This window comes from Petromyzon marinus, chromosome 42 (assembly GCF_048934315.1).
Source record: "Petromyzon marinus isolate PM22_M1 ecotype Great Lakes invasive population chromosome 42, UKy_Petmar_22M1.pri1.0, whole genome shotgun sequence".
Classification (NCBI taxonomy): Eukaryota; Metazoa; Chordata; class Hyperoartia; order Petromyzontiformes; family Petromyzontidae; genus Petromyzon; species Petromyzon marinus.
The window spans coordinates 6248993-6270830 of NC_133708.1; the positions used below are offsets into that span (position 1 = coordinate 6248993).

General features: G+C 50.1%; 1 protein-coding gene across 1 annotated transcript in view; it reads right to left on the reverse strand.

The window, feature by feature from the left end:
• Positions 1–761: 761 nt before the first annotated feature.
• LOC116951224 (beta-1,4 N-acetylgalactosaminyltransferase 1-like) overlaps positions 762–21838 on the reverse strand; it is a 71569-nt gene continuing 50492 nt past the window's right edge. The window contains exons 3-11 of the mRNA XM_032969714.2: positions 17754–17897; positions 13640–13746; positions 11396–11433; positions 10378–10558; positions 9665–9751; positions 8628–8815; positions 7679–7819; positions 5391–5616; positions 762–4318 (exon numbers count right to left, since the gene is read on the reverse strand). Coding sequence (XP_032825605.2) covers positions 4134–4318; positions 5391–5616; positions 7679–7819; positions 8628–8815; positions 9665–9751; positions 10378–10558; positions 11396–11433; positions 13640–13746; positions 17754–17897 — 1297 coding nt within the window. The 3' untranslated portion in view covers positions 762–4133. The remainder of the gene's footprint in view (positions 4319–5390; positions 5617–7678; positions 7820–8627; positions 8816–9664; positions 9752–10377; positions 10559–11395; positions 11434–13639; positions 13747–17753; positions 17898–21838) is intronic.

Sequence of the window (21838 nt, forward strand, 5' to 3'; positions counted from 1 at the left end):
TTAGCACCACGGAGAGTGATTTGACAGTTTGTTCAGATGGACGAGTCCATCTATGTTCGGCAAAGAGGAGGGGGAGACGAATAATAATAATCGAAACGTCGTGAGAATTTTATTATTTTATATTTTTATTATTTTATTGTTTCCCTTCTCCGTGACTTTATCGAAAGAACCAAGAATATAAATCCCTGCAGTCACGAAAGCTTTAAATCAAAATGATGCATACCGTTACGATAAATAAAGGACTTAAGTCGTGTAGGCAGTTTGAGCAGCTTTGCATAAGACTTCATGATCCTGCCCATTCCCGAGCATGGAGTGCTTGTTCAGCTCTTCTGCGCATTCGTCCTCGCTGTGCTTGGACACGACAGCGGAACGATCTGCGCCAGGTGGGTCGCAGCGTTTATGTGCGCGGTGGGACGGGAGTCGCCAAACATAAATAAATAAAATACGATTTTGACTTCCGTTTATTCGGGACCCCGGGGCGCTCGCCATAAGATTCGTTTGCCAAATTCCCAAAAAGCCACCGCAAATTACGGTACTCGACTGGGATCACAGCAGTAGCAATCACCGCCCCCTGCCGGCAGACATGCTCCTGGCCACTCTTGAAAATTACATTTATCCTGGTCTCTTGAGTTCTAACCTGAGTAAACAATCACACCTTATATTTTGATTTAAAGTTTTCGTGACTGCAGGGATTCATATTCTTGGTTCTTTCGGTAAAGTCACGTAGAAGGGACACAATAAAATAATACAAAACAGTAAAATTATCACCTTATATTTATTTAAAGTACTGCATCCATAGGTAAAATAAACACGCGTGGAAACTGATACCGGCAAGAACGCCCACGCGCAAGCAGTCTCGTACACAAATTCCCACCAGTGCTGTCGGCAATCATTTTCGACACGACAAAAATACATCACGAGACCGTTTCCACAACGATTGTGCTTTAAGTGAAGAGTTCAAGTCCCTGATAATAATGAACCGTGAGCCAAGCCTGCAAACCTCACCCAGGGCGGCATTATCCAATCAACTAAAAGGGCCTACGAAAAACAATGTTGACTTTTTTTGTTTGTACGAAAAAAATGTAACCAAGATATCTTCTTGAATACATTTATTCGAATGGCTGCTCGTTGCAATTTCATTGCGGTGGTAGAAAATCGTTGACTCATGAGGCGTATTGCACCGAAAATAAGTCAAACAAATCTTTAAGCTTTAATGAAAAATTCAATCAACATGGCACTCGTCATACGGTCGTCCTGTCAGGACATTTGTTGGCTGTATGAGCCTTTTCCAAAATTGATATTAACAATACTATTTGCGGTTATATATATCATTTTTTTAGTGACAAAATTAATTAAAAACGTAAGCCAGTCACACAGGAAAACCAGATATCGATCGTAACAGGGCCATTAAACCAGAAAATCCAGGTGATGAGTCATAAACAGAAATAAAACCTGTCAAAGAAAGAGGGTCGCCCCCTCCCCAGGATCGTATAACGCAGATGGCTTGTGGAATGCCACACACACGCACGTACACACACACACACAGGCCACGCCCCCCCCCCCCCCTTTCACTGCGCAGAGCGGAGAATATTTTTGATATAATGGTCAGCCGCATTTTGATAGTTCAGTCAAGACAGATCAACAGTTCAAGGAGTTCGACAAGGCACGAGCAGTCGCAGCGAACGGCCGGCTCCAAGGAGCGCGAGCCTCGCTGAGTAGCGAGGATCACTGAGTCGCGATGTATCAACGAAAGTGAGTTCAGGGCTGAGGAACGAAGTATCGCTCAAAACTTATTCCTACATCAAGTGCCAGCCATCCAGCAGCGGAAAAAGCTTGGCCAGCCGCCAACAAACAAAGAGTCAACGAGTCAGCGCCGCCAAGCAAGAGTGTGCAGCAGTCATCCAGCAGTGAAGAAAGCCGGCTGTCAGCATCTCCACAGAGAGAGCGCGTGCGACGTGGCTCAATCAGCAGCGGAAAGAGCCTGACCAGCCGCCAAGCAAGAGCGTGCAGCAGTCATCCAGCAGTGAAGAAAGCCGGCTGTCAGCGAATCGGCGCTGAGAGCGCTCGGGCGTCTCAACAGAGAGAGAGCGCGTGCGACTTGGCTCAATCAGCAGCGGAAAGAGCCTGACCAGCCGCCCGTGAGCAAGAGTGTCAGCGCCAGCGAGCGCGCCGTGGGTTCGACCCACACGCACACCGACCAGCAGCAGCTGGGAACCAAGACAAGAGTGAGGAACTACAGCCAGCGGACGAGCTGCGGGCGCTGTCTGACGACAGATCATCGCGCGACGACGGCGAGCGTCGTGCCGACTCTTCCAGCCAGCTGTGGACAGAAACTGGCAGCCGTGTTCATATGCCCCCCCCCTCCCCCAAACACTCACCCTCACACCCCCCACCGCTCCGCAGGGAACAAACACATTTTTGACACAACAGATGCCAACCTCGGCGTCTGCTTTACGAAAAGAATTGAACCAGTGATAAAGAAGCCACACGATACACATATCGGGACAATCAAGAAGGGTTGCCACTCCAAGGTGGTGCATTAAAAATCAATTGATAACGAAGAACATTGTTGCCATCGAGTTACGTGAATACGGTCACTGAGAAATATTTTAGTCGGTCGTCTTTAATGGCATAATCTTGTTATGGATCTAGGAATGAATGCGGTACTGTGTGTGCAAATTCCAGTATAATCATTCATAATAGAGAGTTAAGGTTTTGCTTAGAGTCGCCTTTGCATGTTTTTTTGTCTCTCTCTCAACAACCGAGGTCGCGCTACGCGGTGGTTAACCATACGTGCCGTGACCAAAGTGAAACAACGCAATCGTGATGGTTACCGTGTTAATACTGTGTTGATATTCCGAGATTGAGAGTTCTCATATTATCCAAAAATTAAAGTTTAGCTAGAAAATAAAATTGATTAATGCAGAAGGGCTGTGTGTGATTCTTTCTGAAATTCCACAAGAATTGTTCTGCGATTGAGATATGAACTTGGGGGACCTATCATAAGCACACTAACACACATAATCAATAAATGTTAAAGCGAGAATAATCGTATCCTTATTGATAATACGGAGTTAAACAATGAAGCTGAGTTGACTCTCTCATTCACGCACACCTGCATAACTGCATACGATTAATTGTCTTATCCCGATTGGATACGACCCTAATTATCATAACGACCTGCATTATCATAATCACACACACTCGCATAAATTAATACGATTATCTCTCGAATTAGCATAATTATATGCATAATTACACAAATTAACATAATTTCGGATATTTATGCAAATTAAAAAATCATTTACTTTTTATTATTTTCATCAAATTTTCATAACCCACATATACAACACACTGATATTGATGAAAATGAACAGTATTCTTTTAAAGCTGCGTCATCTGATGATAATGATAGTAAAACATCATTGAACATTTTTCGCTCACTATTTTTAGGTTTACCTTGCTTTTTTTTTCAATCATTTCAAATTAGATATGCCAATCTGCGTCACACGGCAGACCCCCATTGAATGACGGCACGGACTAAATAATGAACGTATCAGCAGTAACGACATCTGTCCAGCGGTAGGATGAAGTAGGCGTGAAACAAGCGAATGACAGCGGCGGTAGAAGGACCTTAATCTGGCCCTGACCTAAGCCCCATGTGCACCCTAGGCCTGGCCACCTTTTCCACTGCAGACCAAACCCAAACGTGTCTCTCAGCCCAAGTCTATGCCGTGCACTGCAACGGAGTTCCAACACAACACGATGCCGGCACCAGCCCCATGTGCACCCTAGGCCTGGCCACCTTTTCCACTGCAGACCAAACCCAAACGTGTCTCTCAGCCCAAGTCTATGCCGTGCACTGCAACGGAGTTCCAACACAACACGATGCCGGCACCAGGTCTCTGTACAATTCAAGTCCCACCAACCATGTGAGGTTCTTGGCTATAGGGTAGCCAAGAACCTCACTGGGTTTGACCCAGACAGTCCTGGGAATCGACATGTTCGGATTTGATTTGTACCGAGATCTGGTGGAATTGCATTGACCTTGGGATCGGTCCCCTGTGGCTAATAAGGCAGCGACCCCATCTTTGGATTCCGAACATCCAGTGCTGCCAGCAGTGAAGACGTGACTACATCTGGTAACACTTGAGGTGATTCTTGAAGAAGAGAGCGCGCACCGTGCGACTGTGGGCGTCCGGCGCTTGGCGGAACTTGTTGTACTGCTTCTGGGTTCCGGGCAACTTGGCTGCGTGACCGATGGAGACGTCGCTGCACGTGGCCACGCGCAGCTTGCCCAGCCCGTCGATAAAAAACTCTGTGAATGGTTCAAAGATATCACGCACTCAGGTAAGGAAACGCACCCAGCAGAGAATCACGCTATTGCGGGTGCCTGGCCTGGAGTCGCGATTCCTGAATGGATCGTCGAGATTGTGAAATCGCGGTGTTGTGTTAAGGGTGGCACGGTGCTCCGTCAGATGCTGCTGCTGTGTGTGGTCCATATTCAATAAGTTGTCGGTGACGTTTCAGCATTGGGATGTTTTGGCCAAGACCAGTTACGTTGAATGTGTATTTCTTTCTTTTTTTACTCTGGGAGGAAACTTGAGAATCCGGAGGAAATCCATGCGGAATGGGGAGAACATACAAACTCCACTCAGAAAGACGTCTGAGTCGGGAATCGAACCCATGAGCAAAGGCAAATGTATAATAGAGTTCTTTTTGGGGGGTGTTAGAGCGCGTGAATATTAAAATGTATCGTTAAAACCCGCCACTATCCGACAGCCAACTAGTAAGGGTTGTCACGTAAACAGAACGTGTCAATTCGTCACTAGTACAGCACACCGGTGTGTTGGAGAGCCAAGCCACAACATTTACAAACTGATTACGACAATTCAGATTGGCTGTGGCCTGATGAAGCTTGTTGTAATTACTGGCGAAACGTCGTACTCAGATTGTAAATGTCATGCAAGCACGTGTTGCTTATATCAGAACTGTCCTTAGGTGTCCCTATAGCCTGCTTCTACTGTGTTACCCTATACCGTGCCGTGCCCATATCCCATCGTTACGACACGTTAACCTCTTGTAAAGGTTATCGGTTAGAAACTAGCAGGCCTCCCTGGTTAACACTGTGGGGTGTGCACCATCAATAAATACGCGTCTCCGCACGCTTCACAGTGGATGATTTAAACATCCCGTGACGTTATTTGAAGAACAGGAGGCCATTGCGTGCTGGCATTGTGGACCACGTATTCAATATTACACCGCTAATTCGTGAATGGGGAAGCAATAGCATCGTCGCCCGTGATAACTCCAAAGGACCCTCCTGAAAAAGCGGCGTTGGAACCGGCAATCATGCGGTGGGCGTGCGCGGGCGCGCGTGCGGCCGGTACCCGTGTGGCCCACGCGGTTGAACTGGGGGTCGAACCCCACAGCGCGCACGCTCGTGGTGCGCGCCATGAAGAAGTTGACCACGACGTCGACGATGGCGCAGCTGGGGAAGCCGTCGAGCTGCTGGTAGGAGCCCGAGAGGCGGAAGAGGCAGTCTCCCTCCTCGGGGCTGCCCGCCACCACCTTCAGCTTGTGCTGGAACGCGTTGTTGGCGACTTTGCCACCCACCTGGCGCCGGGGAGAGTTTTGCTTTCACGTAGTTCAGAATGATGATCATATTCTTGGTTCTTTCGGTAAAGTCACGTAGAAGGGAAACAATAAAATTATAAAAAAAATATAAAACAATAAAATTATCACGTTTCGACTGCAATCATCATCAGGTGTGAAAACCACAGCAAGACAATTTTAAAAAAAGTGGCGGTTGTTTTTTCAAATTTTCTTGCTGTGGTTTTCACAACTGATGATGATTGCTTGTATTGCAGTCGAAACGTCGTGATAATTCTATTGTTTTTATGTTTATATTATTTAATTGTTTCCCTTCTACGTGACTTTACCGAAAGAACCAAGAATATGAATCCCTGCAGTCACGAAAGCTTTAAATCAAAATTGAATGATGATCATCTTCATTTATCCTGCAGGAATTCCAATGAGCCATGACGCTCTTTCTCACAGATGTCCAGATGCTGAGCACAGGACCCAAAGGTCCGAAACGTCAATCGGCCGCTACACTACCGCTTCCCACGTCCAGTATTGGAGCACTCATCCAGTGGTTTACTCACGGACCCCGAGTTCAGTTCCTTGCCATGGCTGCTACCCTGTTATCAGTGGCAAGTGATATCTGAACCGGTGCTGGATCTCCCTGTACCCACCCGGACAGTGCTGTAAAATTTTAATATTACCCAAGTACTGTATAATAATTAGCAAGTTGGCCATGCTGAAGTATTTCTGTAAAAGGCTTTGATGCCATCTTCATAGATTAACCAGAATTCCACAACTTTCCTTGATTTTAATTCTGTCAACATGCTTATGTCAACGCAAAAGTTATTCAGTAATTTCAAGTGTTTTATGCACCCAGACAGGATATTAAGAGGCCTCACCGAGCCTAGGCAGTGGGGCTCAGGGTGGCCCTGGCAGCGCACAGTGTCACACTGCGTCACACACTGCATCACCACGTCACACTGCATCACAGTGTCACACCCTCACCGTCACACCACGTGACAGCGTCACACTGCATCACAGTGTTGCACAGTGTCATACGGCGTCAAATAGCCGCACACCGTGTCGCACAGCGTCACACCGCGTCATACCATGTCACACTTTGTCGCACAATGTCACACCGCGTCACACCATATCACACTGTGTCACGCAGCATCAAATCACACAGCGTAACACCGCGTTGCACAGTGTCACACCGCGTCTCACAGCATCACACTGCATCACACACAATCACACCGTGTCACAGCATCACACTGCTTTCACCCAGTGTCACATCGCGTCACACCGTGTCGCACAGTGTCACACCACGTTACAGTGTCACTGTGTCACACCGTGCCACACAGCGTCACACCGTGTCACACTGCGTCACACCATGTCACACCGTTTTACACTGTGTCGCAGCATCACACCGTGTAGCACAGCATCACACCGCGTCACACCGCGTCACACCGTTTCACACCGCGTAACACTGCGTCACACCATGTTGCACAGTGTCACACCATGTTACACCGCGTCACAGTGTCACTGCGTCACACCGTGCCACACAGCATCACACCATGTCACCGCGTCACATCATGTCACACCGTGCCACACAGCATCACACCGTGTCACCGCGTCACACCATGTCACACCGTGTCACACAGCATCAGCATCACACCTTGGCATACAGTATCACACCATGTCACACAGCGTCACACCATGTCACACAGCGTCACACCCGAGTCACACTATGCCACAGCGTGTTGCACAGCGTCACACTGTGTCACACAGCATCGCACTGTGTCACACCACGTCGCACAGCGTGGCACAGCATCTCACGGCGTTGTACAGCATCACATCGTATCACACAGCGTCACACCATGTCGCACAGCATCACACCGCGTCGCACAGTATCACATTGTATCACACAGCGTCAAACCGTGTCGCACAGCGTCACACAGCGTCACACTGCGTCACACTGCGAATGTGGAGTAGTGGCTCAGCGGCAGTACCACGCTCGCCACTCGATTACGCCGATGATTATTAAGATCACGATTATTCGCGCGTGGCATCAAAACACGAGAGGAAAACTCACGACGTCGAACAGCGTCTTGTCCAGCACCTCCACCATGCGCTCCAAGCTCGTGCTCTCCGTGAACAGGAAGTCATCGTCCACCCACAGCAGATACTTGGTGGTCACCTGGGAGATCGCCAAGTTCCTCCCGGCGAACCAGCCCTGGCGGAGCGAGCAGGGGAACACGCGAAGCCATCTGCTGTGTGAGGCCCTCTGGATGGGCTGCAGGCAGCAGAGCGTCACATTGAAGCCGGGCGGGGGGCTATGGCCCGCGGGTTCATTTTGTACGATCACGCGAGATCTAACGTTCTGAAACGGCCGCATCTTGGCCGTACTGATCGGGTACAAGAGGGCAGTGTTAAGTCAACATTGTATTTATTTTAGTCCTCGTCTTAGTCCAGTCGATGACGATTCATGCAATAGAGTCACGTGTTTGGTCTGCTGCTTTAATTTGGTCATTCACTTGCGCGAAAACGTCGGCCACTCTGGGTTCGTGAATTTAATTTCGACCACCTGGATCTTGTCCTGATGATTCTTGATGCAGTTTTAAACGAGGCGTGCGTATCTTGTCGCTGCTACATCTGGTTGTGCGGATCGTTTGTCACCTTCCCCCGTGTATGAGCTGGAACTGCAATTGGCGTGTTTAACGCTCGCGCGCGTGACAACTCAATTTGTTTGGCCACATTTGGCGGTGGGAGGTTTATGTAACACAACTGGGCAGGATCGTTTCCTAGCCTGACCCAAAAAGTCAATGGTGAATATTGGCCGAGTAAACATATACGTTCCGATAGTTTAGTCACGTGTCTCGAGACGGCAGTGCACCGAGGATGACCAAACATGGTAAGTGCCTGCATACGTAAAGTAAGCATGATCTACCGAGGCAGGCATTTTTCAAAGTCGCGACGTTCAGTTACGAATCGTGAATGCTCTCAGCCTGCATCTCCGCGTGGATTCGAGAGCCACTGCCCACCTTTCCGAAGGGCATGATGTACTGCTCCACGCGCGACTCCTGCAGCATCTCGGGGTGGTCTGAGTCGTCCGCCACGATGACGGTGACGGTGGGGTAGAATTGGCGGATGCTTCGGATGAGTCCCCTCAGCTTGTCGTAGCGCAGGAAAGTTTTGGTCACCACCGTGACGAGGTTGCCGATGTCACCATCTGGCCGCGGGTCGCGCGCGGTCACAATAATGAAGGTCACGACCCCACCCCGTACGGCCAGTGCTGTTGGTGAGGACTCATCAACGTCGCACGAGCGGCTCGTGTGGCCAGAACCACACCCGGCCACATTTCTCTCCTCGGCGCTGATAATCACAAGTCGCACAAGGTACTCGTTGAAGGGCGAGCCAAACTACGGGGAGGCCCAGGACGCGTTCCGATATCATTCACGGACGACGTTCGCTGTCACCAGGAGTCAGGTCGCCGAGTTCGCAGAGCGGTGCGAGATCAGCTGAGCTGCTGCTTCCCCACATTTATGACGAAAATCATTTACATGCAAAGACGAAGAAGACTCCCGAATAGTGAGCACCTACGAAAGGCCGCCATGGCGCTCAAGGGGGTAGGTGGCCAGAACCACGCCCGGCTGCCTTTGTTTCCTGAGTGGCGACGTTAACACATTGCACGAGATACCCATTTTAGGCCGAGTCAACATATGGGAGGTACCAGGCCCGCTTCAGATATTCGTTACTGTTGGTGGCCATGAGCGGGAATAGATCTCAGGTCGCCGGGTTCGTAGCGTGGCACACCGAATTCACGGCCACTGACAACTCCCGTCAAGTGGTGTCATTTTTTTAAATCCCATAATGTAATAATACAGTATTTAACATTTTGTGAGGCACATTTCAACCGTAGGTCTCAATGCGCCATAAGCCACATGGCCTTCGGGAAGTACCGTAACTTCAGGACTGTAGGTTCAAGACAAGCGAACTTGGCCCACCGAGGCTGTCCCTGATGGAGCCAGTGCCTGGGCCTGGCTATGGCTGAGAGTCTGCACGCTCCACCGCCGCTCACCCGCGCCGCTGTCGTAGAGGCGTGGAATCTCGGGGTGCGCCACGCGGATCGGGATCTCTGCTTTGTGGCTCCCACTCTTCATGAGCACTAGGGGAATGGGACGGGGGGGGGGGGGGGCAGCAATAGGGATAGAAAGTAGGAACGGTGGTGTGGAAGAAACGGGAGGGTGATACCGTGTCGATGCGTTTGTCTCTCCACGCCTGTCTCCTCTGTTGCCTGTCTCTTATTTAGCGTGGCCTAATCCGCTGGGAGCCTCTCTTCAACCCTACTTTACTAATCTTCATTGTAATATTGGACGACGTGATGTGACAAGATTTTCGAGCCGTGCTGAAATGGCCCAGGACCAAGCGGCAGGCCGGTGAGCTTGCTTGTCGGTGGCCGTGAGAACGCGGCATGGGTCTGCGCGTGGGCTCGTGCTGGACACCGTTACACCCAACGACCCCACGAGTTGTCACAGTTAAGGGTCACGGTTGCATTGGGGGAATCCGTGACCTTTGCTTCATTTATGTTGTCCCGTATTGCCCCCTCGTTTGTTCTATCCGCAATAATGGTCGCAAACAATTCTCCCGAATCCTCGGTGATGCATTCTTTGCATGTGCGACGTGACGTGAAGTTTTACCGTGGGAGTAACACCATCCTGAAGGAGTTCAGTTGAAAGTTTAGGGGCGCGACACGCGTCGAGAGTGAGAGCGAGATGCAGACTAACGCCGTACCCATCTCGGACGTGCCGGGCAAGTATGCCGTGTTGGTGTAGGTGACCGCTCGCAGCTGCACATTGAGGCTGGGCAGGTGACGGCTGCTGAGCGAGAGGCGCTGCGTCTGAAGTCCCTGCACCTCCACCCCCTCCACCTCGGACACCGTGTCGAACACGCCGAGCTGGGCCCACAGCGTCACCTGGGCACGGGAGTCACGCGACGGGGGGCGGCACGGCGCAGTGGTGATGCTCAAAAATGTTTATCATCTGAAGGGAAAATGGCCTTCCGTACCCTGCCCAACTACCTCCACCAACCGGTCACTCACCCTGCCCAACTACCCTCATCAACCGGTCACTCACCCTACCAACTACCTCCACCAACCGGTCACCCACCCTGCCCAACTACCTCCACCAACCGGTCACTCACCCTGCCAACTACCTCCACCAACCGGTCACCTACCCTGCCAACTACCTCCACCAACCGGTCACTCACCCTGCCAACTACCTCCACCAACCGGTCACTCACCCTGCCCAACTACCTCCACCAACCGGTCACTCACCCTGCCAACTACCTCCACCAACCGGTCACTCACACTGCCCAACTACCTCCACCAACCGGTCACTCACCCTGCCAACTACCTCCACCAACCGGTCACTCATCCTGCCCAACTACCTCCATCAACCGGTCACTCACCCTGCCAACTACCTCCACCAACCGGTCACCCACCCTGCCCAACTACCTCCACCAACCGGTCACTCACCCTGCCAACTACCTCCACCAACCAGTCACTCACCCTGCCAACTACCTCCACCAACCGGTCACTCACCCTGCCAACTACCTCCACCAACCGGTCACTCACCCTGCCAACTACCTCCACCAACCGGTCACTCACCCTGCTCAACTACCTCCACCAACCGGTCACTCACCCTGCCCAACTACCTCCACCATGAGGGCCATTAATTCATCTCCCCTTCTTCTGTTTGGGCAGGGATCGCCAAATCATCGCAAACTCCAGAGAGGAAAGAAGTGGACTCACCTCGTACGTGTCTCGGGAGGCGGTGTACAACCCCAGGCCTGCGAGCGAGAGAAACACGCGAGCGGGGTCAGGGGAAGAGGGCGCTGCCGCTGCCGCTGCTGCTGCCTCCTCACGGCCCTCTCCCCGCTTACACCAACCCACATCGACCAGCGTGGTGAAGTATGGTCAAATAACCCCTGCGACCCACCATGGCCTTGGGAAACCCTCATCCAGCAGTGCATTGACTAAAGGGCTGTAGTAGCACATGTACAGATCTGTATGGTTTCCCAGAGTACACCTTCAGGGCGACACGTGCATGTCCCCAGCATTGGTGTGCACAGTCGTACGCACAGTCTTTGATGACACCGCTGCGATGTCGTTGTCACGTCGCACACTGCACGGATGCCAGGGGGTCCTGTTTGAAGGCTACCTGGGGTTACCTTGGCTGGGTTGCCATCGAGAAACAGTTTTTTTCTTTCGGGCCTTACCCGAAAAAAAACAACCCACTGAGTATTAATATTCTTGGTTTTTTACGGTAAAGTCGCGTAGTTTTCACACCTGATGATGATTGCTCGTGTTGCAGTCGAAACGTTGTGAGAATTGTATTGTTTTATATTTTTATCATTTTATTGTTTCCCTTCTACGTGGTGACTTTACCGAAAGAACCAAGAATATGAATCCCTGCAGTCACGAAAGCTTTAAATCAAAACCTACTGGGTATTTAATAAACACAAGTGCCCCATTGTCTCCACAGCGTAATCTGACATTTCATCGCGAGATATGCATTGGTAAAACAGTTCACTCGGAACGCACCGAGCTTATCGCTGACCGCATCCGTGCGGTTCCAAGCGATGCCGCTGCGTTTGCAGTGCGGCACGTTGCCGCAAGGTTCAGGGCTCAGGGTGCAGGACTGTGACAAAGTCGCTCTCTAACCGCAGACTGGGTACTATCTGCCAGAAGGGATACGCTACTGCGTCTGATCCCAATTTTTGTTATTCGTGGGTAAGTTTGAGGTTGCTGATGATGCTGCTGAAGATTGATGTTACGAAGCGCGAAATACATTTTATACTAAGCCAACATGAAAGTTGCCCGAACTTAGTTCAGATGCCACTTGCCGTGAGCATTCATGTACTGTATGCCATGGACAACTCAGGTTCAAAGACAATATACTCGCATCACTATGGTGATGGTGCTGTTGTTGACAATGATGACGGTGGTGGTGATAATTACGATGGCAGGGTAATGAGAAAGGTGATGATGGAAATGGTGATGGTTTTGATGAAGGACATCAAAATATTAAGGTGGTGATGGTAATGATGAAGGTGGTGGTGGTGGTGGTGATGAAGGTGGTGGTGATGATGACGATGATGGTGGTAGTAGTGGTGATGATGAAGGTGGTGGTGATGACGGTGGTAGTGGTGATGATGAAGGTGGTGATGATGATGACGATGATGGTGGTAGTGGTGATGATGAAGGTGGTGGTGATGAAGGTGGTGGTAGTGGTGATGATGAAGGTGGTGGTGATGAAGGTGGTGGTAGTGGTGATGATGAAGGTGGTGGTGATGATGACGATGATGGTGGTAGTAGTGGTGATGATGAAGGTGGTGGTGATGATGGTGGTGGTAGTGGTGATGATGAAGGTGGTGGTGATGATTACGATGATGGTGGTAGTAGTGGTGATGATGAAGGTGGTGGTGATAATGGTGGTGGTAGTGGTGATGATGAAGGTGGTGGTGATGAAGGTGGTGGTAGTGGTGATCATGAAGGTGGTGGTGGTGATGATGACGATAATGGTGGTGGTAGTGGTGATGATGAAGGTGGTGGTGATGATGATGATGGTGGTAGTAGTGGTGATGATGAAGGTGGTGGTAGTGGTGATGATGAAGGTGGTGGTGATGATGACGATGATGGTGGTAGTAGTGGTGATGATGAAGGTGGTGGTGATGAAGGTGGTGGTAGTGGTGATCATAAAGGTGGTGGTGATGATGATGGTGGTAGTAGTGGTGATGATGAAGGTGGTGGTGATGATGGTGGTGGTAGTGGTGATGATGAAGGTGGTGGTGGTGATGACGATGATGGTGGTAGTAGTGGTGATGATGAAGGTGGTGGTGATGATGGTGGTGGTAGTGGTGATGATGAAGGTGGTGGTGATGATGACGATAATGGTGGTAGCGATGGTGATGACGGGGTGATGGTGATGACATTGGTGGCTTCCTTGCGACCGCGAGCTGTAGGCCAGGAGGAGCGGGGGTCCTCTCTTCGTACCCGGGATTAGGGTGCTCTGCTGAGGCCGCACCTCCACGCCCCGAGTGGGGTAGGCGAGGGGCAAGTTGGGCTCCGCCACCAGCACCTGGCTTTGCTGGGAGTCTCGTCTGACACACGCACAACAAGAGGCCACCCTCTGAGTCTCCACCATCCAACCTACAAATACTTCACAGGCAATCGCAGTACGGTGCTTGGAATCACTTTCGCCGCCGCTGTGAAGCAGCAATAATTCAAACCAGTGAAATCTATGCTCCTTGGTTCTTTCGGTAAAGTCACGTAGGTGGGAAAAAAATTAAGAAAGAATCAAATTGTGATTTAATTTGATTATTTCTATTTTTATTCTTTTTTATTTTTCATTTCATTTTTCACCTACGTGACTTTACCGAAGGAACCAAAGAGTATGGATCCTTGCAGTCATTAAAACTTCAAATCCAGTAACACCTGTTTGCAGAGACCCTGTGCTCAAGGTGGGACATATCATCATCGCTATTCAAGTTAGCTTGTTACCCCGAACCTTAGCTGTGTGGCAGAAGAAGAAGAGGAGGATGAGGATGAGTATCTAGGCAGGGAAGCCAGACTGAGTGTATAGATTCCTTTCAGGAGGCTCGTGCATTGGGATGTGTGGCACCAATGGCGTCATTTGGTGAACTTCTATCGCAACAATACGTAGCCAAACGTGCTAATCGGAGGTGCGGAGGACAGACTAAAAACAAAACGCAGTTTTAAAGAAAAGAAATTAGTTTTCAATCTATATTTAAAAGTGCATACTCTAACTCCAGTGGCTTCCGAATGTCGGAAAGAAGAGCGTTCCAGACGGCCGCAGAAGTGCATCTGAAAGCGCATAAAATCGCGTGTACAGGGAGATTGCGGACACATTCAGGAACGACGTCTTAATTGAAGAGTAAGGATTGTTAAAATATAAATGGTTCCTATCTTACGGTTTGTTGATGGAATTTATTCTGTGAAAAGTGTGCCGAGGTGAGTAAGCTTTGAAATGTGTAACCATATTTATTTAGGATGCATAACACCTTCAAATAATACAGTGTATAATCATACCACGGCTTAGAGTGTGTGACACAATGTGTGTCTGTCTGGGGAGCGGTGGTGCGGCGGTTAGCGCGCTGCCGCTATGAACCTGGCGACCCGGGTTCGAGTCCCGCTCACGGCAAACACCGGTGACAATTATCTGAACTGGTCCTGGGCCTCCTCTAGGTCGACTCAGCCTCAAATGAGTACCTGGTGGCGATGGAGACAAAGGCGGCCGGGCGTGGTGTTGGCAACCCTCGTGTGCCGTGCCGGACTTTATAGGTGCTGCTCGCTAACAGCACTTGCCCCTACAGCCTGTTAAGGCTACACGGGGGACCTTTGTCTGTCCGAGCACCTCTGATTACTCCATTCAACTCGAGGGTTGGGAAACTGTCAAACAATTATTCTTTTGAATGGAATGAATGGGGCACAGCAGCGTAGCGGCTGCAAGTTACCTCTATTGTGTGGCTCCCTCCCCATTGTGGTGGTGATGAGGCATTTGACCCCCAAGCAGTGGGCTAATATCGAAAACGGCTCCTCTTGCCTCATCACGTGGTCGTCACGGTCTCAAACATGTAAGGGGCCGGCCATAAATAGCGTCACGCGATTTTTGACCCCCCCCCCCCCGTCGTCACACGGCGTCACAAAAAGTCAGACACCCCCACCCCCTCAAATATGACGTCACAAAGCTCTGCCACGCTCCCCCCCCCCAAAAAAAAATTAAACATGATTCAAATCGCTTTAAACTATTGTCATTGTAGTGCGTATTTAATGTGGCGCTGCACTCTGATGTTGTAGGAGAAGACATTCATTAAAAAAGTATATTTAATTAAGTAGAACGTGTTGTCTATGTTTATTTAAAGTTGCGCATTTTGATGTGACATCACATTTCTCAAACAACCCCCCCCCCTCGTCACACATCGTCACAAATGTGTGACCCCCCCCTCCCCCCACCCCTAGGTGTGTGACGTCATTTATGGACGGCCCCTAACGCCGTAGGGGCGCAGCTTCGTCTTCACAAAACGCAGCCACTGCTATTCCGTGGTAACTCTTTGATAACGTTACGTCGCTGCTCTAATAAAATTAAAAATAAAAGTGGAACTAATTTAAATCATTTCTATGGCAAAATAAAAGTAAACCGCGTTTAAATAAGTTTTTTTTGGTTCTCCGACGCTGTTGCTGAAAACAAATCTCACGGTGCTTGTCAAGGGATGCCCAAACTCGTAGCCTCGGCCACCAGAGGTGTGGGGTAAGAGGGGGCAAGCCACCCCCCTGCCCTGCCCCCACGCTCGTTACGCCACTGGCCTCCACCGAAGATGCAACGAGTGAAGTAATGTCGACAATGCCGATGTGTCAGATTAATTCTGTGACGTGCTGTCTAAGGTGATAATCACGTAGTGACTGGTTAGCGTCACTACTGTGTACACACACACACATGCATGACGTCATACCGTCTGGTGGCGGGAATGACGTCAGGGCCGGTTCAGGGATCTGGTGGCCGTGGGTGAGGGCCACGGGGGTTGTGTAAGGACCTGGCACTCTGAGTGAACCCGGCTGGACACGTGACCGGATCAAGGTGGGGGCCGGGGGCACCTTTGGGGGGCCACGTGGACAGCCGAGCAGCTTCGAGAGGGTTCTCGAAGGCAGGCGTGACCAGGGTTGGGCCCGGACACGCCGAGGCCCATATAAGCAACCCCCTCACGGGACTCGAGGCTGCCCGTGTCAAGAATGAAGATGCATCGTGAAGACGCCTCCTAAGAAGAGTCAAGCCTCCAGTCAGCAGACCCGCCAGTAGCCCACCTGGCGTGTGTTAGAGCAGGTCGTTGGTTACCACCCTATGTTAAGTGTAACGTGTTGGTGTTAATAAATATTGTTGCCTCGCAAGAAGTTGTGTGCGCCTATCTGAGCTCATTACACATGTATTTCTCCATACACATTATTTTGCAGTATTTGCTCCCATCCGGAGTTATCCTTTCCAATCTTCGCATTCCAGTCTCTTACAATTATCTTAAAATCTTTTCTGGATTATTCCTTCAAGGTTCCTTCTATCTTATCATAAAACTCTTCATTATCCTTCTCTGTGCTGTCCGATGTTGGTGCATATACCGGGATAACTAAAATATTTAAAGGTTGTCCCTTGAATTTTGCAACAATTATTCTTGAGTTGGCTGGTTTTGTATCCAAATAAAGCTGTTTTTGCTCTGGAACTTATATGAATTCTACTCCTCTATAATCTGCTGCTTTTCTTCTCCGTACCAAATGAATTAACCTCTGCCTATCTCCCCTGCAACCGTCCATCTAATTTCTGATAGTCCTAAAATGTCATACCTATACCTTTCTATTTCTTTCACGAGTAACTCTAACTGCCCTGTTGCTCGGAACGTTCTAACATTCCATGTCCCTACTGTGATTTCTTCTGTTGTCATTTTGAGCTTGTGCTCGCTGTGCTGGTTGTGCTAGTTACCCGGTTGGGCAATTGGAGACACGGACCTTGTTGACCCGGACGACGTCCGAGACAGTATTTCGTTGCTATGATTGTCATTGCATAGGATTTCTTTTTTTTCCTTATGGCCGAAGAATCAGCACCCATTCCCCTGACCCTCATACTTTATCCAGGCTTGATACTGGCTCAGGTACCCACTGGCTTGTGGAGCCCCGAAGCGGAGAGAGGTTTTACGATATTTATTTTTATGATACGGACCTCGTGGGCAGTCGGGTGGCGCTGCCGAAATCCACAACAATAAATTGCCCGTGTCCCCATGAGTTCCTCAATGTCTGTGTGTGTCCGTATCTGTGTGTGTCTCCGCGTCTCTGTTGGTGTCTCTGTGTCGGTACAAATCAATGTCTGAATCCCGAAAACAGATTCCAATTGACGCATTGACTGTGCCAAACCCGAACGGGCGGAAGCCCCTCGGGTGGCGGGTGGCATGCTTGAGCGGCTGTTGTCAGTTGTGATCCGAGTTCGATTCCCAGTTCTCAGTACACCCCCCGACCCCCACTGTCCCCGACCCTTTACCTAACCCGGATGGGAACCCTACACAGAACAGCAAGCAGGACAGTTGCTGCTGAAGCACAGGCCGCGGCTGACCTCTGCATGAACTCCTGGAATTGGAGCTGGCGTCGAAGCCTGATGGCCTCCAGCTCCGCGGGCGGGTAGTCGGTGTGCAGCTGCAGGGCGTTCCGCCTCTCGCACACGCACGAATTGCCGGGCGATGACGACGACAGCAGCAGCCTGCAAGCACATCGCGGGCACGCGCATGGCGCGCTTTAAAGAAGACGTGGGGGGAACACTTTGTGTGGTTGATGTGCGGGAAAGATCCGAGGCTCACGGGGCCACGACAACCTGAACCGCGTCCACGACCCCTGAACCGCGTCCACGACCCCTGAACCGCGTCCACGACCTCTGAACCGCGTCGACGACCCCTGAACCGCGTCCACGACCCCTGAACCGCGTCCACGACCCCTGAACCGCGTCCACGACCCCTGAACCGCGTCCACGACCTCTGAACCACGTCCACAACCCCTGAACCGCGTCCACAACCCCTGAACCGCGTCGACGACCCCTGAACCGCGTCCACGACCCCTGAACCGCGTCCACGACCCCTGAACCGCGTCCACGATCCCTGAACCGCGTCCACGACCTCTGAACCGCGTCGACGACCCCTGAACCGCGTCCACGCCCCTTGAACCGCGTCCACGACCCCTGAACCGCGTCGACGACCCCTGAACCGCGTCGACGACCCCTGAACCACGTCCACGACCCCTGAACCACGTCCACGACCCCTGAACCGCGTCCACGACCCCTGAACCGCGTCCACGACCCCTGAACCGCGTTCACGACCCCTGAACCGCGTCCACAACCCCTGAACCGCGTCCACTGCACGATCCATGGTAGCAGCAGACGTGGTTCTACTCGGTGATGGTGTTGACGATGTACGGATGGGAAATAAAAAAAAAACTCGCTGGCAGTGTGCGGCGACTGTGGTCACCACCAGATGCAGAACCACGAAACAGATGACGTCAACTCAATGTCCCGATTCACAAACACAAAGGAATCAGCATTACATCAATGTACCATCATCATTAGACCTCCTTTGCCAGTGCCAAAATATAATAATAGGGTTTTTCCCCTTTTTTCTGGCAACAAAACTGAAACCTTTTTACAAGGATTCATGTCTGCATTAACCACAATACCTGCAGTCAAAATGCAAACAAAAACATACTATGATAATATATGCAGTGCATATATTATCATAGTATGTTTTTTTGTTTGCATTTTTATCATAGTATGTTTTTTTGTTTGCATTTTGACTGTAGGTATTGTGGTTAATGCAGACATGAATCCTTGTAAAAAGGTTTCAGTTTTGTTGCCAGAAAAAAAAAAGAAAAACCCTATTATTAAACAATGCACCACTCCGATGTTCCGGACGCAATCAACTGGCTCAACCATCTCAATGTAAAAATCACAGTTGCTGCTCCACATCGACATCAGTCATGACAGGAAGAAGACGACGAGGACAATCAATCATCATGATGTACGGCAGGCCCTCTGCGCGAGACCGGAGTCTGGGATGGACGTTGCGATGGCTGAGAGGGAATTCGCCCGACTGGACGACGGAGAGTGAGCATTTTCCCGGTGGGCGTAACTAGGTAAGGCCTTAGGCTTTCAGTTACCGAAACGGCCTCGTGCTTTACCAGGTAAGGTGAGCTTTCCCCGTCGGGAAAAAACTAGGTAAGACCATAGGCTTACAGTTACTGTAGCGGCCTAGTGCGTGCTCCGTCCACTGCTGCCCTGAGGCAAAGTCGTACTCCGTCCACTGCTGCCTTGAGGGAGAGCCGTGCTCTCTCCACTGCTGCCCTGAGGCAGGGCCGTGCCCCGTCCACTGCTGCCCGGAGGGAGCCCCGTGCTCTCCACTACTGACTTGAGGGAGAGACGCGCTATCTCCACCGCTGCCGTGAGGGAGCCAGACTCTCTCTCTCTCTCTACTGCTGCCCTGAGGCAAAGTTGTGCTCCGTCCACTGCTGCCCTGAGGGAGAGCCGTGCTCTGTCCACTGCTGCTGCCCCGAGATGTTGCGGGCGCTGCCCCAGAGCAAGCAGGGGCTGCTGCAGTCGTTTAACAAGCGGCTCAAGGACGACGTGAGCTCCATCCTGGACAACTTCACGGAGATCGCCAAGATGGCCAAGGGTCGTGAATGAAGAAGAGTCCCCTGTGTGGGCTTCAGTGGGGCCGTCTGGTCGGGCAGCAGAGACACGAGAGGCCAAGAAACGACATTCCAGTCGTGGGCTGAGCTCAAGGAGGGCTAGCTCAAGCACCATCCTGCAGCGGGGAAAGGAGGTGGTGCAAGCGGTTCAGCCGAGCACACAACAGCCAAGAATCTGCTGTCCCTGTCTGGGGGGGGGGGGGGGGGGGGGCGGCGCTGTTGAACCCTAGCACATGGGCGAGAAGCAGTGCATGTGTGACGAGTGCGGCAAGACGTTTTTCTCACGCTCGGCCTACAAGTATATATTGTTTTCTATTCCACTTGTGTGTAAATCTGTGTATACCCCGGATATTTTAAAGATGGCAATTCTCCTGCTGTGTATCATACTGCTGTCCCTCCCGGCCATATCTAGTGCCACACTCAACTCTACAAACAGCTACCCTCGTTACTTTGCGTCCATACTTGTTGCTCGATTTGCCACTACACCTGCAAATGAAACAGCTCATAGACACGTCTACACTCCATCATTGTATCCTTTTAAACCCTATCTTTGTCCCATTACTTCACCAGCACTCCTTCCAAACTTCATTCTGCTCTTAAAAATAACACCATCTGTGAGCTGCTGCTATTCGTCCAAGGTTCACCGCTTTTCATACTTTCACAGAAAATACTTGTGCAAACTATTAATTCTACTTTTCTTATTTCTGGGTGGTATTGAGCTTCATCCTGGCCCAAATGTAAAGAACACGTATAATTCTGTAGATTTTTTTGGCAGAAAAGGTGTTGGTGTTTCACATGTCAACATCAGAGGGCTTGTGATTAATTTAAGTCAACTAAAGCTAGAAGTGGAAAATCTTGACCCGGACATTTTTTGCCTAACAGAAACATTTCTCACTCCTGCTGTCAATGACTTGCAGATTACGATTGACAACTACAACTTTTTTCGGCTTGACCGAGGATCTAAAGGAGGTGGAATTGCCATCTATGTCCATAATACTATTGCATGTTCACCAGCTCACTCCTTGTTTGAAAAATGTTGCTTTGAAGGTTTGGCTCTCAGAATAACTCTCCCAAATAATCAACAGATATTGGTAGTGTGCTGCTATAGACCGCCTAGTGGGAAGGATGTTGAAGCTGCATCTGCACTGAGAGAGCTTTTTGGGGCCTCCCTAAAGGCAAAATAGTTTTAGTGGGTGATATAAATTGGAATTGGCTAAACCTGCCGGCCGTGGCCACAGATTTTACAGATGAATTTAACTTGTTTCAATTAATAAATGTCCCCACAAGACCCAACCTAAAAAATCCGGGACAGTCAACTCTGCTTGATGTCCTATTGACAAATGCCCCTCATAATTTCGCATTGACTGGTGTTCTGGGTAAAAACCTTAGTGATCAAACCTTCATTTTTGGGGTGAGATCATCAGCCAGACCCAAAGCCCCCCCTAAAATTGTTGAGAAGCACTCCTTGAGGCACTTCACCACTCAGGCACTTACTAATGATGTGCTTCACTCGGATATTGATAAGGTCTGTGATATCCCCAACCTGACTACGGCTTCGGAGACTTTCAGGTCCACGTTTCTCCAAATTCTTAACAAACATGCTCCGTTGGTTAGATTTAAAACTAAAGGCAACCGCCCACCATGGTATGATCCTTTGATTACAAAGCTCATGAAAGCTAGGGACAAGGCTTGGGCATGTGCTCAGAAAAGTAATTTGGTAAATGACTGGCTAGAATACAGGATTTTAAGGAATAGATGCGTCAAAAAAATACGGCATGCAAAAAATGCCTACTTTTCCTCCACTCTCCTGGAATCACATGGAAATGCCAGGATTTTTTGGAAAACAATCAAATGTTTCGAAAATGCATTCAAAACAGACAATCTGCCCGTTGAGCTTAACCGAAATGGGGAATATTTTTCAGATCCCCAAAAAATAGTTGACAATTTTAACCTTCATTTTTCTGAAGCTGG